The sequence below is a fragment of the Condylura cristata genome, unplaced genomic scaffold (genome assembly GCF_000260355.1).
Source record: "Condylura cristata isolate star-nosed mole 26May11 unplaced genomic scaffold, ConCri1.0 scaffold00006, whole genome shotgun sequence".
In the NCBI taxonomy this organism is placed as follows: Eukaryota; Metazoa; Chordata; class Mammalia; order Eulipotyphla; family Talpidae; genus Condylura; species Condylura cristata.
In genome coordinates, this window is record NW_004567107.1 from 9,585,253 (window position 1) to 9,603,731 (window position 18,479).

Here is an 18,479-nt window from a genome sequence, read left to right on the forward strand (position 1 = left end):
CAACTTTGTTTTATTCATATGTACTTTCTTGTCCTATTCTTGATCTTCTAATTCAAACATTGTAATATTAATTTTCTCCTGTCTTTCAGGAAGACATAAATATAATCTATGTATAGGAAAAGAAAGATCAAAACATTCTCTTACAAGCAGCCCAACTGTCTTACTTAAAAAAATGATATTTTCCCAGCAAAATCCTTAGCCATTTTCAACCAGTACTTCTCAACTCAGGCTATGCATTGAATTCAGTGGGAGAATCTTTAGAACCACTCCCAAAATTCCAACCACACCCCCAGAGGCTATGCTGATGGTAGGCAGGCTTGAAAACCACTCCGTTGAACCCTCTGCAGACTAATGCTAAAAGCTGAAATTGACCACTGTGTTCATTTTTTGTAGTTGCTAGGTAACAATTCACCACATACTTAAGAGCTTAAAACAATTTAAACTTATTATCTTATGAGTCTGGAAGTCAGGAGTCCTAACATTAAGGTGTCATCTTCAAAGTCAGCAGCACAGCATCTTCCAGTCTCTTCCTCTGACTCTGACCCCTGCTCACATCATCATATCTTCTGTGATTCTCCTGCTTCTTCCCCTTACCGAAGACCTTTGTGACTACATTGCCCGCCCCCCCCCAAAAAAATACCTCCAGGATAATCTCTGTATTGCAGGATCCTTAACACCTTCTGCAAGTTCCTTTTACCAGGTAGAATTCATAGGTCCTGGGAATTATGACATCGATATCTTTGGGGGCCATTATTCTGTTTACCACAGCCACCATCCTAATATGTATGTGAAAGTATAGGGCTTTGAAAATATTCAGGGTGAATACATTAGTAGCAGGGCCAGGACTAGATTAGTTCTTTCCCTAAGCCCTTAGTAGCTTTTACTGTGTTATTCTCTTAATTCTGCCTGATTTATATGGTTGGTATTTTGTTTAGTTTTACTGGTAATCACACATGATGACAAAACACTCAGTATGGATAACTTAGACATTTCATTGAGTTGTGTAATAGACTAGAACTGAAAGGGATTGTAGGAATGATATAATTGCTCACTTGTTATGAGAAATAAAGCAATAGAGACCTGAGGAAATGAAGTAATCTGCCAAGCTCTCACAGATTTTAATACCTCAAATCCCAGACCCTGACAGTCAGTCCAACTTCAAAACCACCTCCTTCAGTCAGGGTAAGCTGAGATCACTGACTAAAGCTAAGAAGCGACAGATGATTTCTACCTAGCGGTCTCCTTCCTGGCTATTCTCATCATTCTCAGTGCAGCCCCTCTCATATTAGGATTCCCTTACCAGCCAGCCAACTTGCAATCAACCCCCACTTCCTTCCTTGGGCAGTCTCTGCTGGCTATTTTGCCTAGAACACCCTTTTTTGTTCCCTAAGATCTTTCTATTAAGACCACCCATTCCCAGGCCGTGCCCTTCCTCCTAACTGCCACCCTGTCTTCCTCTGGGGAGGGATATGGGTAATAGCTGTGGTTAAATCCTCAGCACTGTCATAGGGCCATGTGAGCAAATGTGTTCTGGGCCAAACTGGGATCAGCACATGGGGACTCTTCTGAGGGCTTCTGGAGTAGGCACAAAGGAGAGCTCTGGATGGTGGAGTGGGATTCCAGGGAAAGCCTCTGCCATGAAGGACTCAACTGGTGTTCACCATATCAGCTGACTTCTGGCCCCTTCTAGAAAGCAATGATTTTAGACTCTGCTCTACAAGTTTCCTTCAGTTCTAGTCTATGCTACAAAAAAAAAAAAAGGATTTTATCAAAAACGCATTCCAGTTCATTGACAGGAGACTTAATTCCACATTGCTAATATACAAAAGAAGATGAATAGAGATATTATATGGAATATTCTATCCTTTGACTTTTACAAATTAGGGACAGAACGTTCAGAAATACCAGGTGAAGTATGTTTGGCTCCGTGACACTGAAGTTAGGTTGGATAAATTCCAAAAGTAACTGTGTAGTACTTGTTCACGTGAGAAAGTCTTTGCCTGTAAATGTTCTTCCTCCTAATTTAAAAAAAATAAAATGCCAGCATACAGTTCTACTTTTGGGGTGACTTCTGTATATTTAACTTTTTACAAGTTCTCTGTTGTATTTACAACAAAAAAAGTATTTTGTATCTCCCCATCTCTCGGGAAAGATTGCTGTCTCTGGCAGCAAGCAAAGGCCTTCTTGAAAGGAAGGCTTCTTTTCTCTAGCTGAAGTCATCCCCATGGCAACCAGTTGTCAAGGCCACAGCAACTTTTCATCCTGGAAGGCTTCCACTCTGGAAGCCTCTTTTCATCCTGTCCAGGGCGCATTTGCATCTAGGAGCAAGGGCTCTGTTTCTGGTTACACTCGGTGCAACCAGGGCGCTGTCCAGATGTCACATTATACTCTAATTTTCCCGACATGCTGTTCTAAGTTGTTAATTCGTTGAAGAGTAGGGTTAATTTCTTTAAAGCCAGAGATATTTTTAGTATTTTAAGTTATCATCGTAAATATTATATCGAAAATTTCTGATAGGATCTGCTTCTTACATGCTTGATATGAGTGGGATTGGGAGTGATCCCTGCCAGCTAACTCACCATTCCTTCCTTACTCATTCCTTTAGACGAGATCAGCTCATTGTCCACCTTGAGACTCTATCCTCCCAGAGTCTTCCTTTAGTTCTCACCGTTCTTCCCAGCCCCACTCTGATCCTCAACCTCAAAGAAGCACATTCTCCCTGCCCCAACTTGCCCCTCTTCTAAAGCCTCTAGCTGTGCCTCATGTGCACACAAGCCTTGCCACTCAAAATGAAGCCTTGGAATTACAAAGATAACTTCAAAACAGACATTTATATTTCTTTATAAGTAAGGTAACATCCTCCAGAAAAGGAAAATGATATGTGGAAAACTCTCAGCAGAGGTTGGATAAAACTTGTTTCCTGATTCCTTATTTCATTGTTCTCTCTTACTAGAAAAAGAAACAAGAAGGTACTAACACCTTTCTCCTAAGCTTCCCTTAAACACCCCACTAAGCACAATTTCTAGACAAAGGATGGTCCTTGAACCATTTTTTAAAAATAAATTATATGTTGTGGAAATTTTAGAGGAAAAAAGATATTTACTTTCAATTATCCAGAAAAAGTAACTGCTAACTTTTAGTGTAAGGCTTTCCACTCTTTTCCTACATATACTTACTGTGTCTTTTTCAATATATGACTTATTTTTTCCTGTGAGAAAAATAATTAAAGTGACAGTCAAGATACTTTTGAGTTCTACCACGGGCTAGTCAGTGTCTTGCACAAGTGTCTTGCTCTCAGCCTCAGTGTTCCCATTTGGTTAACTAAGAGCTGGATCTGAATGACTTCTGTGGTCTCTTCTAGCTGGAGAATGGTGGACCATTGAGATTGCCAGTCAAGTGAGAATAGAGTTGAAATAGGAGACTCAAATCTCTCTGCAACTCTGAAATTCAGAGATCCCAATGTATATGTTGTAGAGAGGCAAATAAATAGAGACCCTTCAAAAACTACTGCCCACTAAGGAAAAAAGTCTTTCTTAAATAACTCATTTATTTATTCCATTTCATAATCTCTAATTTGTTTTAGTTACAAGCCTAGCAGCGAAGAATCATCATCTGGGTCTTCCCATGCAGTGATGGATATCTCTTTGCCTACTGGAATCAATGCAAATACAGAAGACATAAAAGCTGTAATTTTTTTTATTATTATTGAGCAACAACAAATATTCACTGAATATCCAAAGCACTATGTTAACTGACAGAATTATGCTGAACCCAAAAACATCAAACACAAATCTGTACCTGATAAAATGCTAAGAATATTTTAAATTTTATTGAAGTACCATTGGTTTACATAACTAATAACATTGTGAACAGCATAGGATCCCCCTCCCAGGTGCACTCATGTAACACACCCACCACCAAGGAACCCAGAGACCACCAAAAAGCTGAACAGTCTTTATTATCATGAATATTGGTTTTCTTTGCTGCATTATTTCATAAAGTCATTTCCTTTCCTTCTGCTGTGTCACTTTCAAAGGATCACCTGGCATATTCTCTCTAAACTGACTACCTATGTTTTGATGTTTCAAAATGAAATAGTGGCATATACTTGCCTGTTTCTAAAAAATTTGAGTTATATGACGATAAGTTCAGACTTTATCAAAAGGAGGATTGCCTTTTATTGTCTTTGAATCATGAACTCAAGAATTACATCTATGGGATCTAATTCACCAGGTGAATTATTGAAACAAAAAACTGTGAAATTTAAACTTTTCTCTTTTCTCCCTTAGCTTGTGGAACCAGTGGACCGACTATTAGATGATTACCAAATCAAAGATGGACATGTGATTCTGCAACTGAGCTCGGTAATACCACCTCCCACAATTTTTTCTTCACTATTATCATTTAAAATTAACAGCCTAAAATACGTTGAGTCTGTTCCCTCCTATAATTTTTAAATCCTTAATTTGTCAAACAGATTCCCTCCAATGACTTCCTTTGTGTCCGATTTCGGATATTTGAACTTTTTCAAGTTGGGTTTCGGAGTCCTACGACTTTCACAGTGTATGAGTACCACAGGCCAGGTAATCAACTCTGGTAATTCTTCAGAGGAATACTTTGCATTCATTAAAGAACCTTTGGAGATTGACTCAGGGCCTGTAAATTTAATATATTAACTCTCTCAGAGGGCTCACTCTTCATAGAAATAAACTTGAATCTCTCCTTTTTAGAGATCCCTAATCTTCCCCAGAGTCACTTCTATTCCATCTACACTCTCATCACATTCTGCAGTAGTTTTATTATAGCAGTTGTCACATTGCATTGTAATGATCTCTTTGCGTGTCTTTTTCACCAACTGCAGACAGGATGTTTTCATACTTGTATCCTTAGTGTCTAATTCAGTGCCAGGTACCTATTAGATATGGACAATATTTGTTGAATGAATGATCCCAGATTTGATCACTCAGCTACTACTAAGAATGTTACCTGGAGAACTTTGATTCACAGAGATAAACCACTTTGAACAGTGCTACTTGTTCGAAAATTCTTAAAGTGACAAACTCTGACATATATTCATAGAAGCTACTTACTTTCTCTTCCTGTGTATGTATGTGTGTGTTTTAGGCTTTTACATACATTTGGGTTTTTCTTCTCTCCTCCACACCCTAAACAAATACAAGTCTTTCAGTAGACTCTCATAATGTGATTTATTTCCTCTCATTTGCACCAAATATTTTCATTCTAAGACATGAATATTGAACAGTAAAATTTCAAGCCCAGACCTAATTAACAAAGGGAGATCATTTTGAGGGCAGAAGGGCCCATGGCAGGACAGACAATTCATAATCTCTCTGGTCCTTAGCTGCAAAAAAGGGTTTTATTGGCAAATGTGTTGTACATTAATCAAGCTACTTCTCCTAACCACATCTCCATTGACACAGATAAACAGTGCACCATGTTCTATAGTACGTCCCCTTCTAAGCTTCAGAAAGTTTGTGAAGGAGCAACGTGCATGTGTGTAGAAGGTAAGCTTCATGTGCTATGTTTGGGCAGCTTCCTTACAGCAGCCACTCCTCAATGGGGGCTCATCAGAGTCAGCTGCTGTTTAACAAATTGACTTTTCTTAGAATAGAAATATAATCTTAGCTGACTGAGACAAAATTTCTTGAGTACTGTAAAGCTACTTTTGACAACATCTGAACAACCCATAGTTTCCAATATGCAAAGACAGAGAAATCCATTCAAATAGTTGTTAGATATCATAAAGGTAACATGATATGAAATTCTTACTTTCGCTTGGTCTTTTTAATATTACAAGCTCACAGCCTAAGAGAGCAAAGGCTCAGAACTCAGCTGCTAGCTCTTCTTTCTCCCATACCACCACCATAATTGAAATATAATTGACAAGTAACATTATGCAAGTTTAAGGTGTACAACATGTTGATTTGATACATTTGTGTAATATAAAATGATTACCACCACAGCATGGTGGTAATTCCTCCATTATGTCGCAAAGTCACCATTTCTTTTTCATGGGACTGGCCCTTAAGGCCACTGTCTCAGCAACATCCAAGTATATGATACAGTACTATTTACTGTGATCAACGTGCTATATATTAGATTCTCAAATGTAATAACCCTGCAACTGGCAGTTTGCATTCTTTGACCAATATCTCCCCATTTTCTCCCGCAACCTCTGGTGACCACTCTGTTTCTCTGAGTTTGACTGTTTTAGATTCCACATATAAGTGACATCATATAGCATTTGTCTTTCCCTGCTTTACTTATCTCACTTAGCAAAATGTACTCAAGTTTCACCCAAGTTGTCACAAGTGGCAAGGTTTCCTTATTTCTCGGGATTGAATAATATTCCATTGTGTCTTTATAGCATATCTGCCTTGTCCATTCATCGGATGATGGGCACTTAGATTGTCACAAAACTATGGCTGTTGCGATAGTTCATGGACATGAGTGTACAGATATCCCTTTGAGATACTGATTTCAATTCCTTAGGCTACATTCCCAGAGGTGGGATTACTGAATATCATGGTAGTTCTATTTTTAATTTTGTTAGAAATCTCCAATTATTTTCTAAAGTGGCTGTGCCAGCACCTTTTCTTTCTCCCTTCATTCCTAATTAGTGACACAGACATTCTATTAATTTTTCAGTCCCATTCAGTCTTTTGTAAGTCCAAGGCAGCCTTCTTGGGCAAGGAAGAGACTCCAGAGCTCAACTACTTCATGAGCTCTGGATTGGTTTAGGTTTTATCTTTCAAAATCCTTAATATCTGCACATTTCCTAGGTATATATAGTACCCACATAATGGTAGTAAATAAGTCAAATTATTATTTGGTTCTTTCAAAAGACTTGATAGCATTCAAAATGGAAAATTTTCCTTCTTTCCTCAATGGAAGCTCTATACTCAGAGCTACGGGTCTAAAGAACTGTATGTGGAGTGATTGCCCATTCCAAGATTAAGTCTTATGTCTAAGATTGCGTTTTTGTTTGTTATGGCTTTCTTTTTTTTTTTTTTTTTTTTTTTTTTGCTTATGTGGTGTTTTACTTTGTGCAAGAGGAGAAAATGAACAAGTCTTAGGAATCTGGTATTTGTGAGGTTATATTTCTGTCTCAGGGCTCATGAGGAACTAAGTTTATTCCCAAAGAGAGGTCTGCTTCCTTATATTTACCAAACTTTTGCCCATTTTTTACAAAATCCAGCTGACTGTGGACAAATACAGACAGAATTGGATCTGACAATCTCTGCAGATACTAGAAAAGAAACAGCTTGTAAACCAGAAATTGCATATGGTAAGTTCAAAAGTTCAATGTACAGTTCCATTAAACATGAAATTTTGTGAATGCATGGTTAGGAAGATCAACACTGTTACACAGTGATTATATGGATACAACTTTCCACATGTTCCTTTGAAGGAAAATGCCATCAATTTTCAGCATTAAAATGCCAAGTTGTTTATCCTTCAGCAAAGAAGTGTGATTTCCATTAAAAATGATGAGAGTGACAGACACACCCAACCAAGACACTTTACTTCAAAATATCCCTTTGAATTATGCTGCTAAAACATATTCAAAGTGAACTTTAGAGAAACCACAAAGGTATAAGATTTCATTACTGTATTCTTCCAGTCATCAAACAATAGCAGAAATAAAGCTAATTTGGGAGTTAAGGTTTTTCCAAAATCCTTTCAAAGACAAAATTAACAATACAAATACAAAATAATGTTTATTGTATACAGAATTAGAAGAGTCTGAGACTCTTCGTATCTCATGGAGTTCCCCTCCTCATTGTCCAGATTTCAAAGTTAAATCAAATGCACAAATATTTCTCTCCATTTCCTTAGAAAACGAGCTCCTTTATTTTCTATTCATTGTTTATGATATTTCTTCCCTTGTTTTGGTCTGTTTCTTTCTTTCTTTTTTTTAAAGAGAGTAATCTACACTATCTAAAATCTTTTCTTGAAAACTGGCATGGTATTATTTGTAAATAAGTAGTCTACTTCCCTCTTTAGGAGGAGGGAAGACTAGAACAATTGTTCAGCATTTTGAGTTTACCAACTGCTTTAATATATGGTTTCTCTTTAGAGTCCCAGGGGACTCACCCTAGGTAACAGAGGATTATCTTTACATGACTAGTGAGGAAACTGAGGCTCAGACAGATTAAGTAATTCACTGACAATCATACAGGAAGTAGGTGGTGGATCTCAAGTGCATCCTGGCCTCCAGTATTTTTTTCCATGCTATCGCACTGAATTATGTTCATGGAAATATGACCATCAGATTTAATTTTGTATGGTTTATAGTCTTTTCCTTGGATATCTACCTTGATTTAAAAAAAAAAAAAAGCTAGCCATCTGCTTAATTCAGCTAAGACCTAGTGTAGTTTTTAAAATACAGAGACTTGAAGAGAATGCCTTGTTGTTTTAACAGACAAAAACTTTGTCTTTTAATTATTTCTTCCCTCCATCCTAGAGCTATTTTAACTCTTAAATATCAGAAACCCATTTTAGCACAGAGAATAAATGTAATCTGGATTTAGTTTATTAGTTTCAAGAAAAAGACTCACCTGGCTTTTGAGGGAGTTAATCAAATTTTATTGATTTACCATTTGTTTACAAAAAGATCATTATGAGAATACATGAGTTGGCTTTCTTGGTGACTACAATAGATACTGGTATAAAAGAATAAGAGCAAAATAGTTCCTCCTTTCCACCTATGCCCTTTGTCCATATCTCCCACAAAGACTTATGAATCTGAAAACCTGGACTTTTCTTTTTAAATCTGTTTTAACAACTAACTTATACAGTCTTTGGCCTGGCCACAATTATTGTTTCATTAATCTGTATACCTAGAGAGCTAGCTGGGACCTCAAAAAACAGTCAAAGCTTTTAAGTCACTCACTTCAACCCAAAAGTGAAAATAAAAGGAACCTTCCTCAGGCTTTATAGAAGAAACAGATCCGATCAAGGTGATCCCTCCAGAGGTACATGGGTTGAGCACTGACGCGTGAGTGAAAAAACGGGAGGGGAGTGGCTTCCATCAGACCGTTGTCAACCCCAGCAAAGATGAATCAGAAAACAGAATCCTATCAAAAACCAAAGATCAAAAAGCCAGTGGAGGTATCAGTGAAATTGTGGCAAAGGAACAAGGAGGCTGAATGAGAGGTTAGGGCCTCTTTGGTGGCCATCACTAGGGGAATTAAGGGGCCCAGAAGCAGGATTCCACTAACCCTTACAAGAACAGAACCTGCACTTTCTGTGTAATAGTGGTGTGTTTGCTCTGGTGCTACTGTCTTTTCTTTTCATTAAAAGTGTTATCCTAATCTGCCTGTTTCATTACAGTGGCCAGGGCTAGTGATTCTGAGTAGATTGTCAATCAGACAGAATAGTGTGAAAGCTTTTTGGAAGAAGTAAGGCCTGTGTCAGAGCTCATTTATTTGTGAAACTTTGTTTTCTATTTCACATAACATTAGTGACTTTAAGCATGAATTGTTTTTTGTTGTTGTTTTTACAAGCCTATAAAGTTAAAATCACAGCCATCACGGAAGAAAATGTTTTTGTTAAATACACTGCAACCCTCCTGGACACCTTCAAAGCTGGTGAGAACTCATTCAATCATTCTTTCCTTCATCAAATATTTAGTAGTCTACTTACTGTGTGCCAGGCATATTAGATATCTTGAATAAGATATGCAGAGTTCCTTCCTTCATAAAATTTGTATTCTGTTTGAGAGACATATTTTTAAAAGAGGAAATAGTTATAATAATTATTAATCTTAAATTATTTTTTTACATAAATAGCTTCTATAAAATAATTATAAATAGGCCCTCCCTGGTGGTGCAGTGCATTAAAGCTCTGTACTAAGAAGCTTAAGCTACTTCCGCATGAGTTCAATCCCTGCCTGCCCCAGAGGTGACCACATGGCGTGGCAGACCTCTCCCGACCCGCCCGCTGCTCCCCTCAGCAGTGTACTTCGTCGATCTGCCTGTTCTGTTCCCCACTCTGTCCCTGGTGAATCCTCTCACCCTCCGCATCTCTGGCCTGTACCCAAGTTCTGTATGAATAAATAAATAAAATCTTTTAAAAAATAAAAATAAAAATTATAAATAATATGATAATTATATCTGTATAATTATAAATCATAATTAAGAGGTACTTGTAGAAGTTAACCATTCCTTAAAAGGCAGAGTGGAATGTAGAGAAAGTGAATGTGCAAAGGGCCTGAGACAGAAAAGAAACCCTCAGGGAACTAAAAGATCATTAGTGTTCTTAGGTGAGGGAGTAGCTAGTGTAGGAGGACACCCAGAGACAGGCAGGAGCTGAGTCATACAGAGATCTAAAAGCATAGTAAGAAACCTGGAGTTCATGTTAGAAGTTTGAAGAGAAGCTAATAAAAGGTTTTAGGTAGGCAAACACAGTAATCTGATTTATGATTTTAAATCCTATGTTGGCTTCTATTGGAAGGGAGCAAGATTAGAAACAGATAACCAATTAAGAGCACCTTTGAAGTATAAAGCCTTAGGTCTGATGTTATGTGAGTTTGAAAAGTAAATGACAGTTGTTATAGCAATACAATAAAATTAACTCATATGACAGTTATAGCAATACAATAAAATTAACTCCTATGTAAAATAACATAAAACAACATGGTAAAATTGTGTTTCCTTTTGTTCTCTAAATTTAACTAAGTCACAAATGTTATAAACTTGCTTGCCTAATGGTATCGGTTATAACTCAAATGATTCATTAAATCATTCTAATAATTACAAATAAATTTTCAATTTTTAGAAATTGTCAAGTGTTATTTTACATCCTTATTAAAGGATGCCCATGTCTGATCTTTGACTTGACAATGATAAATCACGTCAAGCTTCTCCAATCACATCTCTCTCAAATCAATAGTCATTGTAGATAGTCTCAATAAATAATCTCTCCTAACAGCAATAGTAGTTTGCGATGCTGAGGCCACTCTCAGTCACTGCTAAACTGGCAGTAATTATACTCAACATGTTTCTGACTCTGATGATGCCATGTGACATTTTTATAAATTTAATATACTCTTCTAGTAAAATCACAAAAACAGTTTATTGAAGTGTCGTATTTAGGTTTCTTCATTTTTAAAATTTTTATTCCCTTTAGCCCTCAGAGTTTTACCATCATTTGACAATGTTTCAGGATTCACAAACTTTTAACTTAAAAGTTCATTGTATTTTTCATTTTCATAGCTTTTCTCTTAAGTTATATTTTACTTTATATAAAATGACATTATTCTTCATTTTGTAATAAACCTTGCTTCACTTTCATAGTCACTTATTTTTAATGTTATCAATCATTAACCTGTCAGCTAACTAAAACTCAAACATTTTTTTCTTAGAAAAGTAAGATAGTATTCACAAATTGCTAGGCTATTATAGACTAATTACTAAAAAGTATGTAGGTTCATTTTCGAAATGTTTGCTTTTGTCTTACGATAATTATTAAAGGAAATCTATCAGAAATGACATGATTTTCAAATGGCCTTCGCAGTTCTAGCATTGTAAGCTGTCCATCAAAATCCCAATATTTTCCCAATTTTCATTATTGTAATTAAGTTCTTCATATTATTGCTTAATTATGTCTAGTATACATTAGATATATGTAAGTACCACATTTATGAAGACAATATTTAAGTGATTGTGCATAACCTGTATGGTATTATCCAGAGACATTTGACAGTGTTAGATTGAAATAGCTGGAAATTTCAGAATTTTGATGAAAATTAGCTTGAAGCAATGGTGTACCCTAGAATTAATATCACTAATATTGTTTACCATTTATATAGTTACCATTTCCAGTTTCTATTACTTACTGCTTATCCACAGCTTTAGAAGCTTTTCAAGATTGAATAATTAGGATAAAACTGCTAGAGAATTAAAGATGGGTAGAAATTCAGTGTTAAAATGGGGAGTCATAGGCAAAGAACTGAGTTCATTGGGAGTCACAAAAGTTATCTAAAAATTCCCCAAATCTTTCACACATCTTGCACCTTTCAACAGAGTTGCCTACTGCCAGCTACCAAATACTTTCAGCTTTTGTTGTATCACATGGAGATTAATATTGTTCAACTAGGGCACTGTCCTGGTGGCTCAAGGGGTTCAAGTACAGCTATGCTATGAAGCTATCCACAGCCACTGCAGAAATGAGTTCCACCCCCAGCCAGGGAATGACCCACATGGTGCAGCAGATATCTCCTGTCTCCCCGCTGCCCCCCTCAGCAGCATATTTCAGTAGATCCTGTTCTGTTCCCCACTCAGTCTCTGGTGAATCCTTTCATCCCTACACCACCCACACCTCTGGTCTGTACCCCAGTTCTTGTATGCATCAGTAAATAAATCTTTTAAAAAAGTATATTGTTCAACTACAGGAAGTTTCATTTAATTCTTAGTTCTGAAAAACTAAGAAGCACTTATAGCTGACCTAATAAGCACTTTTAAATTGACCCCCCTGAACCTCCCAACAGTTCTACAAGGTAGGTTTATGATCATGCTCATTTTCAGGTAAGGGGTTTGAGCATAAATCATTGTCCAGGGCCACACAGCTGAGAAATGGTAGAAATAGGTTTCATTCTAGAGCCCGACTCCAGAGTGCCAAATCTTAACCATATGGACATGGTCACTCTCCAATAGCCATCAGCCTCTCGATGTAAATTTATGCTGTTTCACAAATAGCCATGAGGAACTGGAATGCTTAATTATAACTGTGACATTGTAAACTTGAATGTGATGATATTACATGTGTATCTCTCAGGAGAAGCTGCAGCTGAGAAAAACTCTGAAATTACCTTTATTAAAAAGGCAACCTGTGCTAATGCTGACCTGGTAAAAGGAAGACAGTATTTAATAATGGGTAAAGAAGCCCTCCACATCAAACACAACTTCAGTTTCAAGTAAGTCACCAATACTTTGGAGTCTCTAATCTTGTCTTCAAAACTGAGTATAATTTATTCTTTAATATACTACACATTTCTTATGTGCCCAGCTGTAAACAACTTGTTGTGAATATAAATGAGGTTAGAACAGAGAACTACTCACAGCCATTAGGGAAGCCTTGGGCTTACTCACTGATAAGCTGAGTGCCAAGTCTGACGATGAACCAGAGGGCACTTCTCCAAACCCATGCCATACCTGATTCTTCAGTGATATTCCTCTGACCATTCCTCAGGATGTTCTGTTTGTAAAAAGGAATTTTTTTTTAATTTTAATAAATTCATTTATCTATTTACATCATTAAGTTTGGGGCAGTACTTGGTTTCTCCCCGCAGGTATAGTCCCTGAAGTTCTCCCACCACAAAGCACTAGTAATTCATCTCTACCATCCCCTGTGTTCTTCCCACCCCTGTTTTGACACCTGTCTCTTCTTCCCCTTCTGTATGCCTCAGATCTGTGGTCAGCTTGCAAGTTTTCTCTTTTTCCTGACTCTTTGTTTGGTTTCTCTACATTCCATATATAAGGAACCCATTCCAGTACTTCTTTTTCCTTCTGACTTATTTCATTGAGCATTGTCCCTTCCAACTCCATCTATACTACTGCAAATAGCTTGAGATTATCTTTTTTGATCACTGAGTAGTATTCTATTGTGTATAGGTATTACATCTTCTTGATCCATTCATCTGTTTGGGGATATTTGGGTTTTGTCTACATATATTAGCTAATGTAAATAGTGCTGTAATAAATATAGGAGTGTGGGGCTTTGTTTTTTGTTTTTGTTTCTGTTTTTCAAATTAATGTGTTTATGTCTTTTGGGTAATTCCTAGGAGTGGAATCATTGGATTGTGTGGTAGGTCTTTTTTAGTTTAAGGGGAATACAGCTTTCTGTAGTGGCTGGACCAGTTTACATTCCCACCAGCAGTGTAAGTGTTCAAAAAGGAACATGTTTAAATACACATTTTATCATATGGTTTTAAAAAGCAGACATTGAAATTGTTGCTGGCTCTGCCTTTAATAACCATAGGTGAGCCAAGCAGCATCATGATCTGATCTCAGGGGTTGTGATGATCTGATGATGTCCAGGGAGAGAGGCTGGTCAGGAAGAGTTTGCCAAGTAGCCTGACCTCTGGGACCTGCAGGTGGCTGGGTTCTTACAAAGGCAATCAAATTCAGCACCTACCTCACAAGGGCTTCGTTTTCACATTTTCTTGGCAGGTATATCTATCCTTTAGACTCCTTTACCTGGATTGAATATTGGCCTACAGACAAAACTTGTCCATCATGCCAAGAATTTTTGGGGCTATTGGATGAATTTGCTGAAGACATATTTTTAAATGGCTGCGAAAATGCCTGAAGAAACTGAGCTGGCACAGTTTTCACTGTGGTCTCCTGTTGTTGAAGTTTCTTTATGCTTTTTTTTCTTTTAACATTCATGCTGGTCTTATTTGGAAAGCTCATTTATCTAAATTTAGTGTCACTTGCTTTGCTTAGAGAACCTTTCAAGTGCTGTAACTTTCTGAAATAACATGACCTTGTGGGGGATAGAGACAGACACTCATTCCAAGGCTAACAGACACAGAAACAATAAATTAGAATTCCTCCTAAAACCTACCACTCAGGGTTGGGGATGAAAGAAGAGCCCATTGAAATGTGGTATCTTATAAAAACATGGCCTTTGCTTGAAAGAAAATGCCAAAGAACAGAAAATTGATCATTAAAGCCTGACTGTGCTTTCAGAATGTGGGCAAAAGCATGTGATTTTATGATAAGTCATCTTCGACCACAAAGACAGGCAAATTGGGAGAGGTGGAGAAAGACACCAATGGAGACCCTTAACCCTGGGGAGACCCTTACCTGTGGGGAGGTCCAGCTTCAGAGCCCTCTGCAATGAGAAGGTAGAATTTGTCTCTCCAAACTGGGTAAGATAGCCTTCTCCCTCTTCCAATCTTAGGAACCTGTTCTCACATGGATTCCCATTAAAGTCTCAAGAAACTCAGAAGGTACTGGAATGATTCCTACCCCCAGAAAATGAAAGCCTCAAAAAAAAGGAAGCAATTTTCCGAGACTTGTAAGGGACAGGGTCAGAGACCAAATCCCCCTAGACACTTCCCTATTCTACATCACTACACAATCAAATGTCAGGTGATATTTTCTTAGACTAAGGCAGGATACAGTTGGAGTTTCTTAAATAGAGTTTAATCAGTCCCAGGGAACTAGCACAAGGAAAGCTGAAGATAAATATTCTGAATATAGTAATAGCAGTGACTGAAAGGTATGCCCTTTTGGAAAACTATATTTTACCAGTTAGGTGAAATGACTCCAGGCCTTGCACTGTGCCTTGTAAATCAAGCTAGGATATTCCACAACTAGGAACTGAGAATTTATTTCTGTTAATGTCGATGGTCACAGTTACAGGTGCTCCCTGGGCAAAAGCAATTGACATGTCCAGTGTTCCCATCTCCCTGCCAGTGAGAGGTGAGGGCCCTCCTGCACAGGCCTGGAGCATCTGGGATCATCTTGCTGACACGGGGTGGCCGCTCTTGCAGTGCTCCTGCAGTGCCAGGCACCTTGAACTGTCAGGTTACCTTCTCCATAGCATCGTGGCCTGAGCAGATGCGGCCTTGGTGGCCTAATCAACACACAACACAGCAGGACTTGATTTTCAAACATAAAAATTGCCTTTATGAGTTAGCCTGGCACTTCACAAATTTGCCATCTCCTCTCAGCTAACTGCTATGCACATCATCAAAGCCACGATATAACATTTTCTTTAAAAGTAAATATATTTCTCCAAAAGTCAATCTAGTTAAGGAATACTTTTAAGTAAATTAAAGTCTAGGTTGTTTTTAAGGCAAAAATCAGGAGGTTGACATGTATCAATAGGTGACTGAGGTTTAGAAAACTGTCTTAAGATGATGAGCCAAGCTTGAGGCAGGCAACCTCACTCCATATTTCTCAGTGAGAGACCCCAAGCCAGAGTCACATTCAGCCTTATACCCCACACCTATGATATGAATCTATTCAGCAACATCCAACAAATATGTATTGGCTGGTAATTATAGGTCATTCCTTGTGATTTTAACCAAAACCTCTGCCTGTGGAACTTAGACTCCAGCTGGGCGAGACATGCAGTAAATAATATAGGCAATAATTAGGGAGTTGATCTGAATCTTAGCAGGTAATAAGAGCTGTGAGGAAAAGAAAGTGTGGAGCAGAGTAAGGGAAATTGGGAGAGGTAGAATTTTAAGTAGAATGATCAGATCAGGGTGGGCTTAAGTGTGATGAGAGGTGAACACTGCTCAAGCATAAAGCCGAGCCTTTCTGGCATGTCAGAGATGAGTAAGAGGGGCAGAGTGAGCTAAGGAGAAGGTAGACAGAGACCAGGCTGGCAAAGCCATGAGACAAGTTTGCACGGGTCATGGAAGGGGTGTTGGCTTTAGTTGGAGGCAAGGAGAGTCGTTGCAAGGTTTTGGGCAAAGGAGTGGCATGGTCTGTCTTAACCCTTAAAAGACGGACTCCAACTGCTACACTGCCAATAAGGCAAAGGAAGAACTAGAGAGCACAATTAGGAGACTGACGGTGACTGCAAACCAGGGGAGAGCTGTGGGTAACTGAACAAAATTGAGATCATTGACACTGCAACAGAGAGACAAAACTATGAGAACCATAGGACTTCTCTGGAAAGTCTCAAGGATATGAGAACTACTTCAGGCTTTGAGTTTATGATGGCTGTTAGGGAGGGTTCAAGCAAGTGGGGCTTTGCTTGAGATTTGATGCTATAGAAAAGTGGGGTAATCCTGTGATTACCTTAGTTCTTATCCAACTATAAGGAAATCGCCATTGCTCATTAGCAAGAAAAGGAGGGGTGATGTTCTTGTTTTATTCCCTGTTCACATGATCATGGAAATGGTCTAACCGTTTATCTGTCACTGTTAATATCAGACCCAGGGAACAACACCTCTGAGAACCAGGTTGGCCTCTGGGGACAATGAGGCCCAACTCCCAACCTGGTTCTCAGGTGTCCAGGACTGCTTTTCTCTTACAGATTCTCTTTCCTAGGAAATGCACATATGTGTACAGTGCACAACTTTGCATACTTTTCAGTGCCCCTTAAAGTTCAGGCATGGGCCATGTGACCGAAAGCCCCTCCCTAGAAAACTAGAAATTTAGCAGCCAGATCCTCAAACTTCACAGATACTCCCCAAAATGTTGAGTCTGCATGTTTAAGGTGGTATCAGAGACATGTCACCAGGGACAAGATTCATCTTGGTTGAGAGATTAAAATATTCCTTTTGCCTCTAAATCAGAAAGAAAAAAAGGAAAGACATGAGGATTGAAGAAGGGAAAGAGTGAAGGAGAGAGGAAAGAAAGAGAGGGAGGGAAAGAAGGCTTTGTTTGAACATGAGAACTCCATTTCTAAGAACCTTCTGGATTCTTCTCAGCTGGCAGAGTCCCCACCATGACAGACATGTTGGCAAAATGGATCTTTTCCTTGGAACACGGAGTCTACTCCTTCACTGTCTCCATCATTATAATCAGATATGCATCTGTTTTATGTACACAGCCCTGACTTATATAATCCTAAAATGTCCAGCCAGGAAGGACCTGGACCTCATCTCAGCCAGTTCCTTCCATTTCACCTGGGAGAATTGAGGCCCAGAGCAGTACTGGCCAGTGGTCACAGCAACGGGGCTCGAGCCCAAGTCCTCTGACCCTCAGCCTGGTGTTCTTTCCACCACACAGATGAGTGCAGATTACAGAGAAGTCCACATTGACTCCCTGTAAAGAGGCACTTCTCACAGCCAGAGCTGTTAGAGAGAGCTGGCTCCAGGAGGGACCACGTTCCAAGCTCAGTCCACCCAACACCTTCCAGCAACATTGTAGAAGCAACGCCAGGCAGGAGGTTGGCCTGTGGCGTCCAGTGTCCCTTCAGCTGAGAGGCCATTAATAGAAGGAAAACATAAGCCTTCTTCCTTAAAGCCTCCATTTTAACATCAGAAAAATGGGAGTACTAGTAAATCCCTCTTCCAGGGATTTGTGGGAAACCTCAACAAGATAACCAGATTGTGTGCATAAAGTGATGAGTACAGAGTTCATTCTGTTTGTGATTTCCCTCCACTTCACGCATCTCCTTTTATGCTGTTGTGTGCTTCTTTTTTTCTCCTTCTAGTCACTGTCATCTTATAGTTTCATTTTTCCTAGGCAAGTGTTTTTTTTTTTTATTTCACCTTTTTAATAATGTTCCTAGCAATTGTTAGGTATAGGCATTCATTTACAAGAGTCTCCTACTGCTCCCGTGACTGAACAAGGATACAAACACAGGAGCAGGACCCTGCTGGTCTGCTCTGTATGGAACTGCATACAATAGTCCTCTCTGTGCCCAGAGGTTTAAGCACAGAGGTAGAGATTCCACGTCTCAAGCAGAAAGACTCCAGTCTGGAAATAGCCTCTCCAAAGGGGCCTCCAGTACTTTTCAGAGTCCAGGACCTCCAGTGTCCT

At 38.6% G+C, this 18,479-nt stretch overlaps 1 protein-coding gene across 1 annotated transcript in view; it reads left to right on the plus strand.

Annotated features, from left to right (window-relative positions):
• Positions 1-14,413, plus strand: part of C5 (complement component 5) — a 75,242-nt gene extending 60,829 nt beyond the window's left edge. Inside the window, exons 34-41 of the mRNA XM_004677384.2 lie at positions 3,584-3,686; positions 4,290-4,364; positions 4,478-4,583; positions 5,442-5,525; positions 7,220-7,309; positions 9,531-9,614; positions 12,802-12,940; positions 14,196-14,413. Coding sequence (XP_004677441.1) covers positions 3,584-3,686; positions 4,290-4,364; positions 4,478-4,583; positions 5,442-5,525; positions 7,220-7,309; positions 9,531-9,614; positions 12,802-12,940; positions 14,196-14,334 — 820 coding nt within the window. The 3' untranslated portion in view covers positions 14,335-14,413. The remainder of the gene's footprint in view (positions 1-3,583; positions 3,687-4,289; positions 4,365-4,477; positions 4,584-5,441; positions 5,526-7,219; positions 7,310-9,530; positions 9,615-12,801; positions 12,941-14,195) is intronic.
• The last annotated feature ends 4,066 nt before the right edge of the window (positions 14,414-18,479 follow it).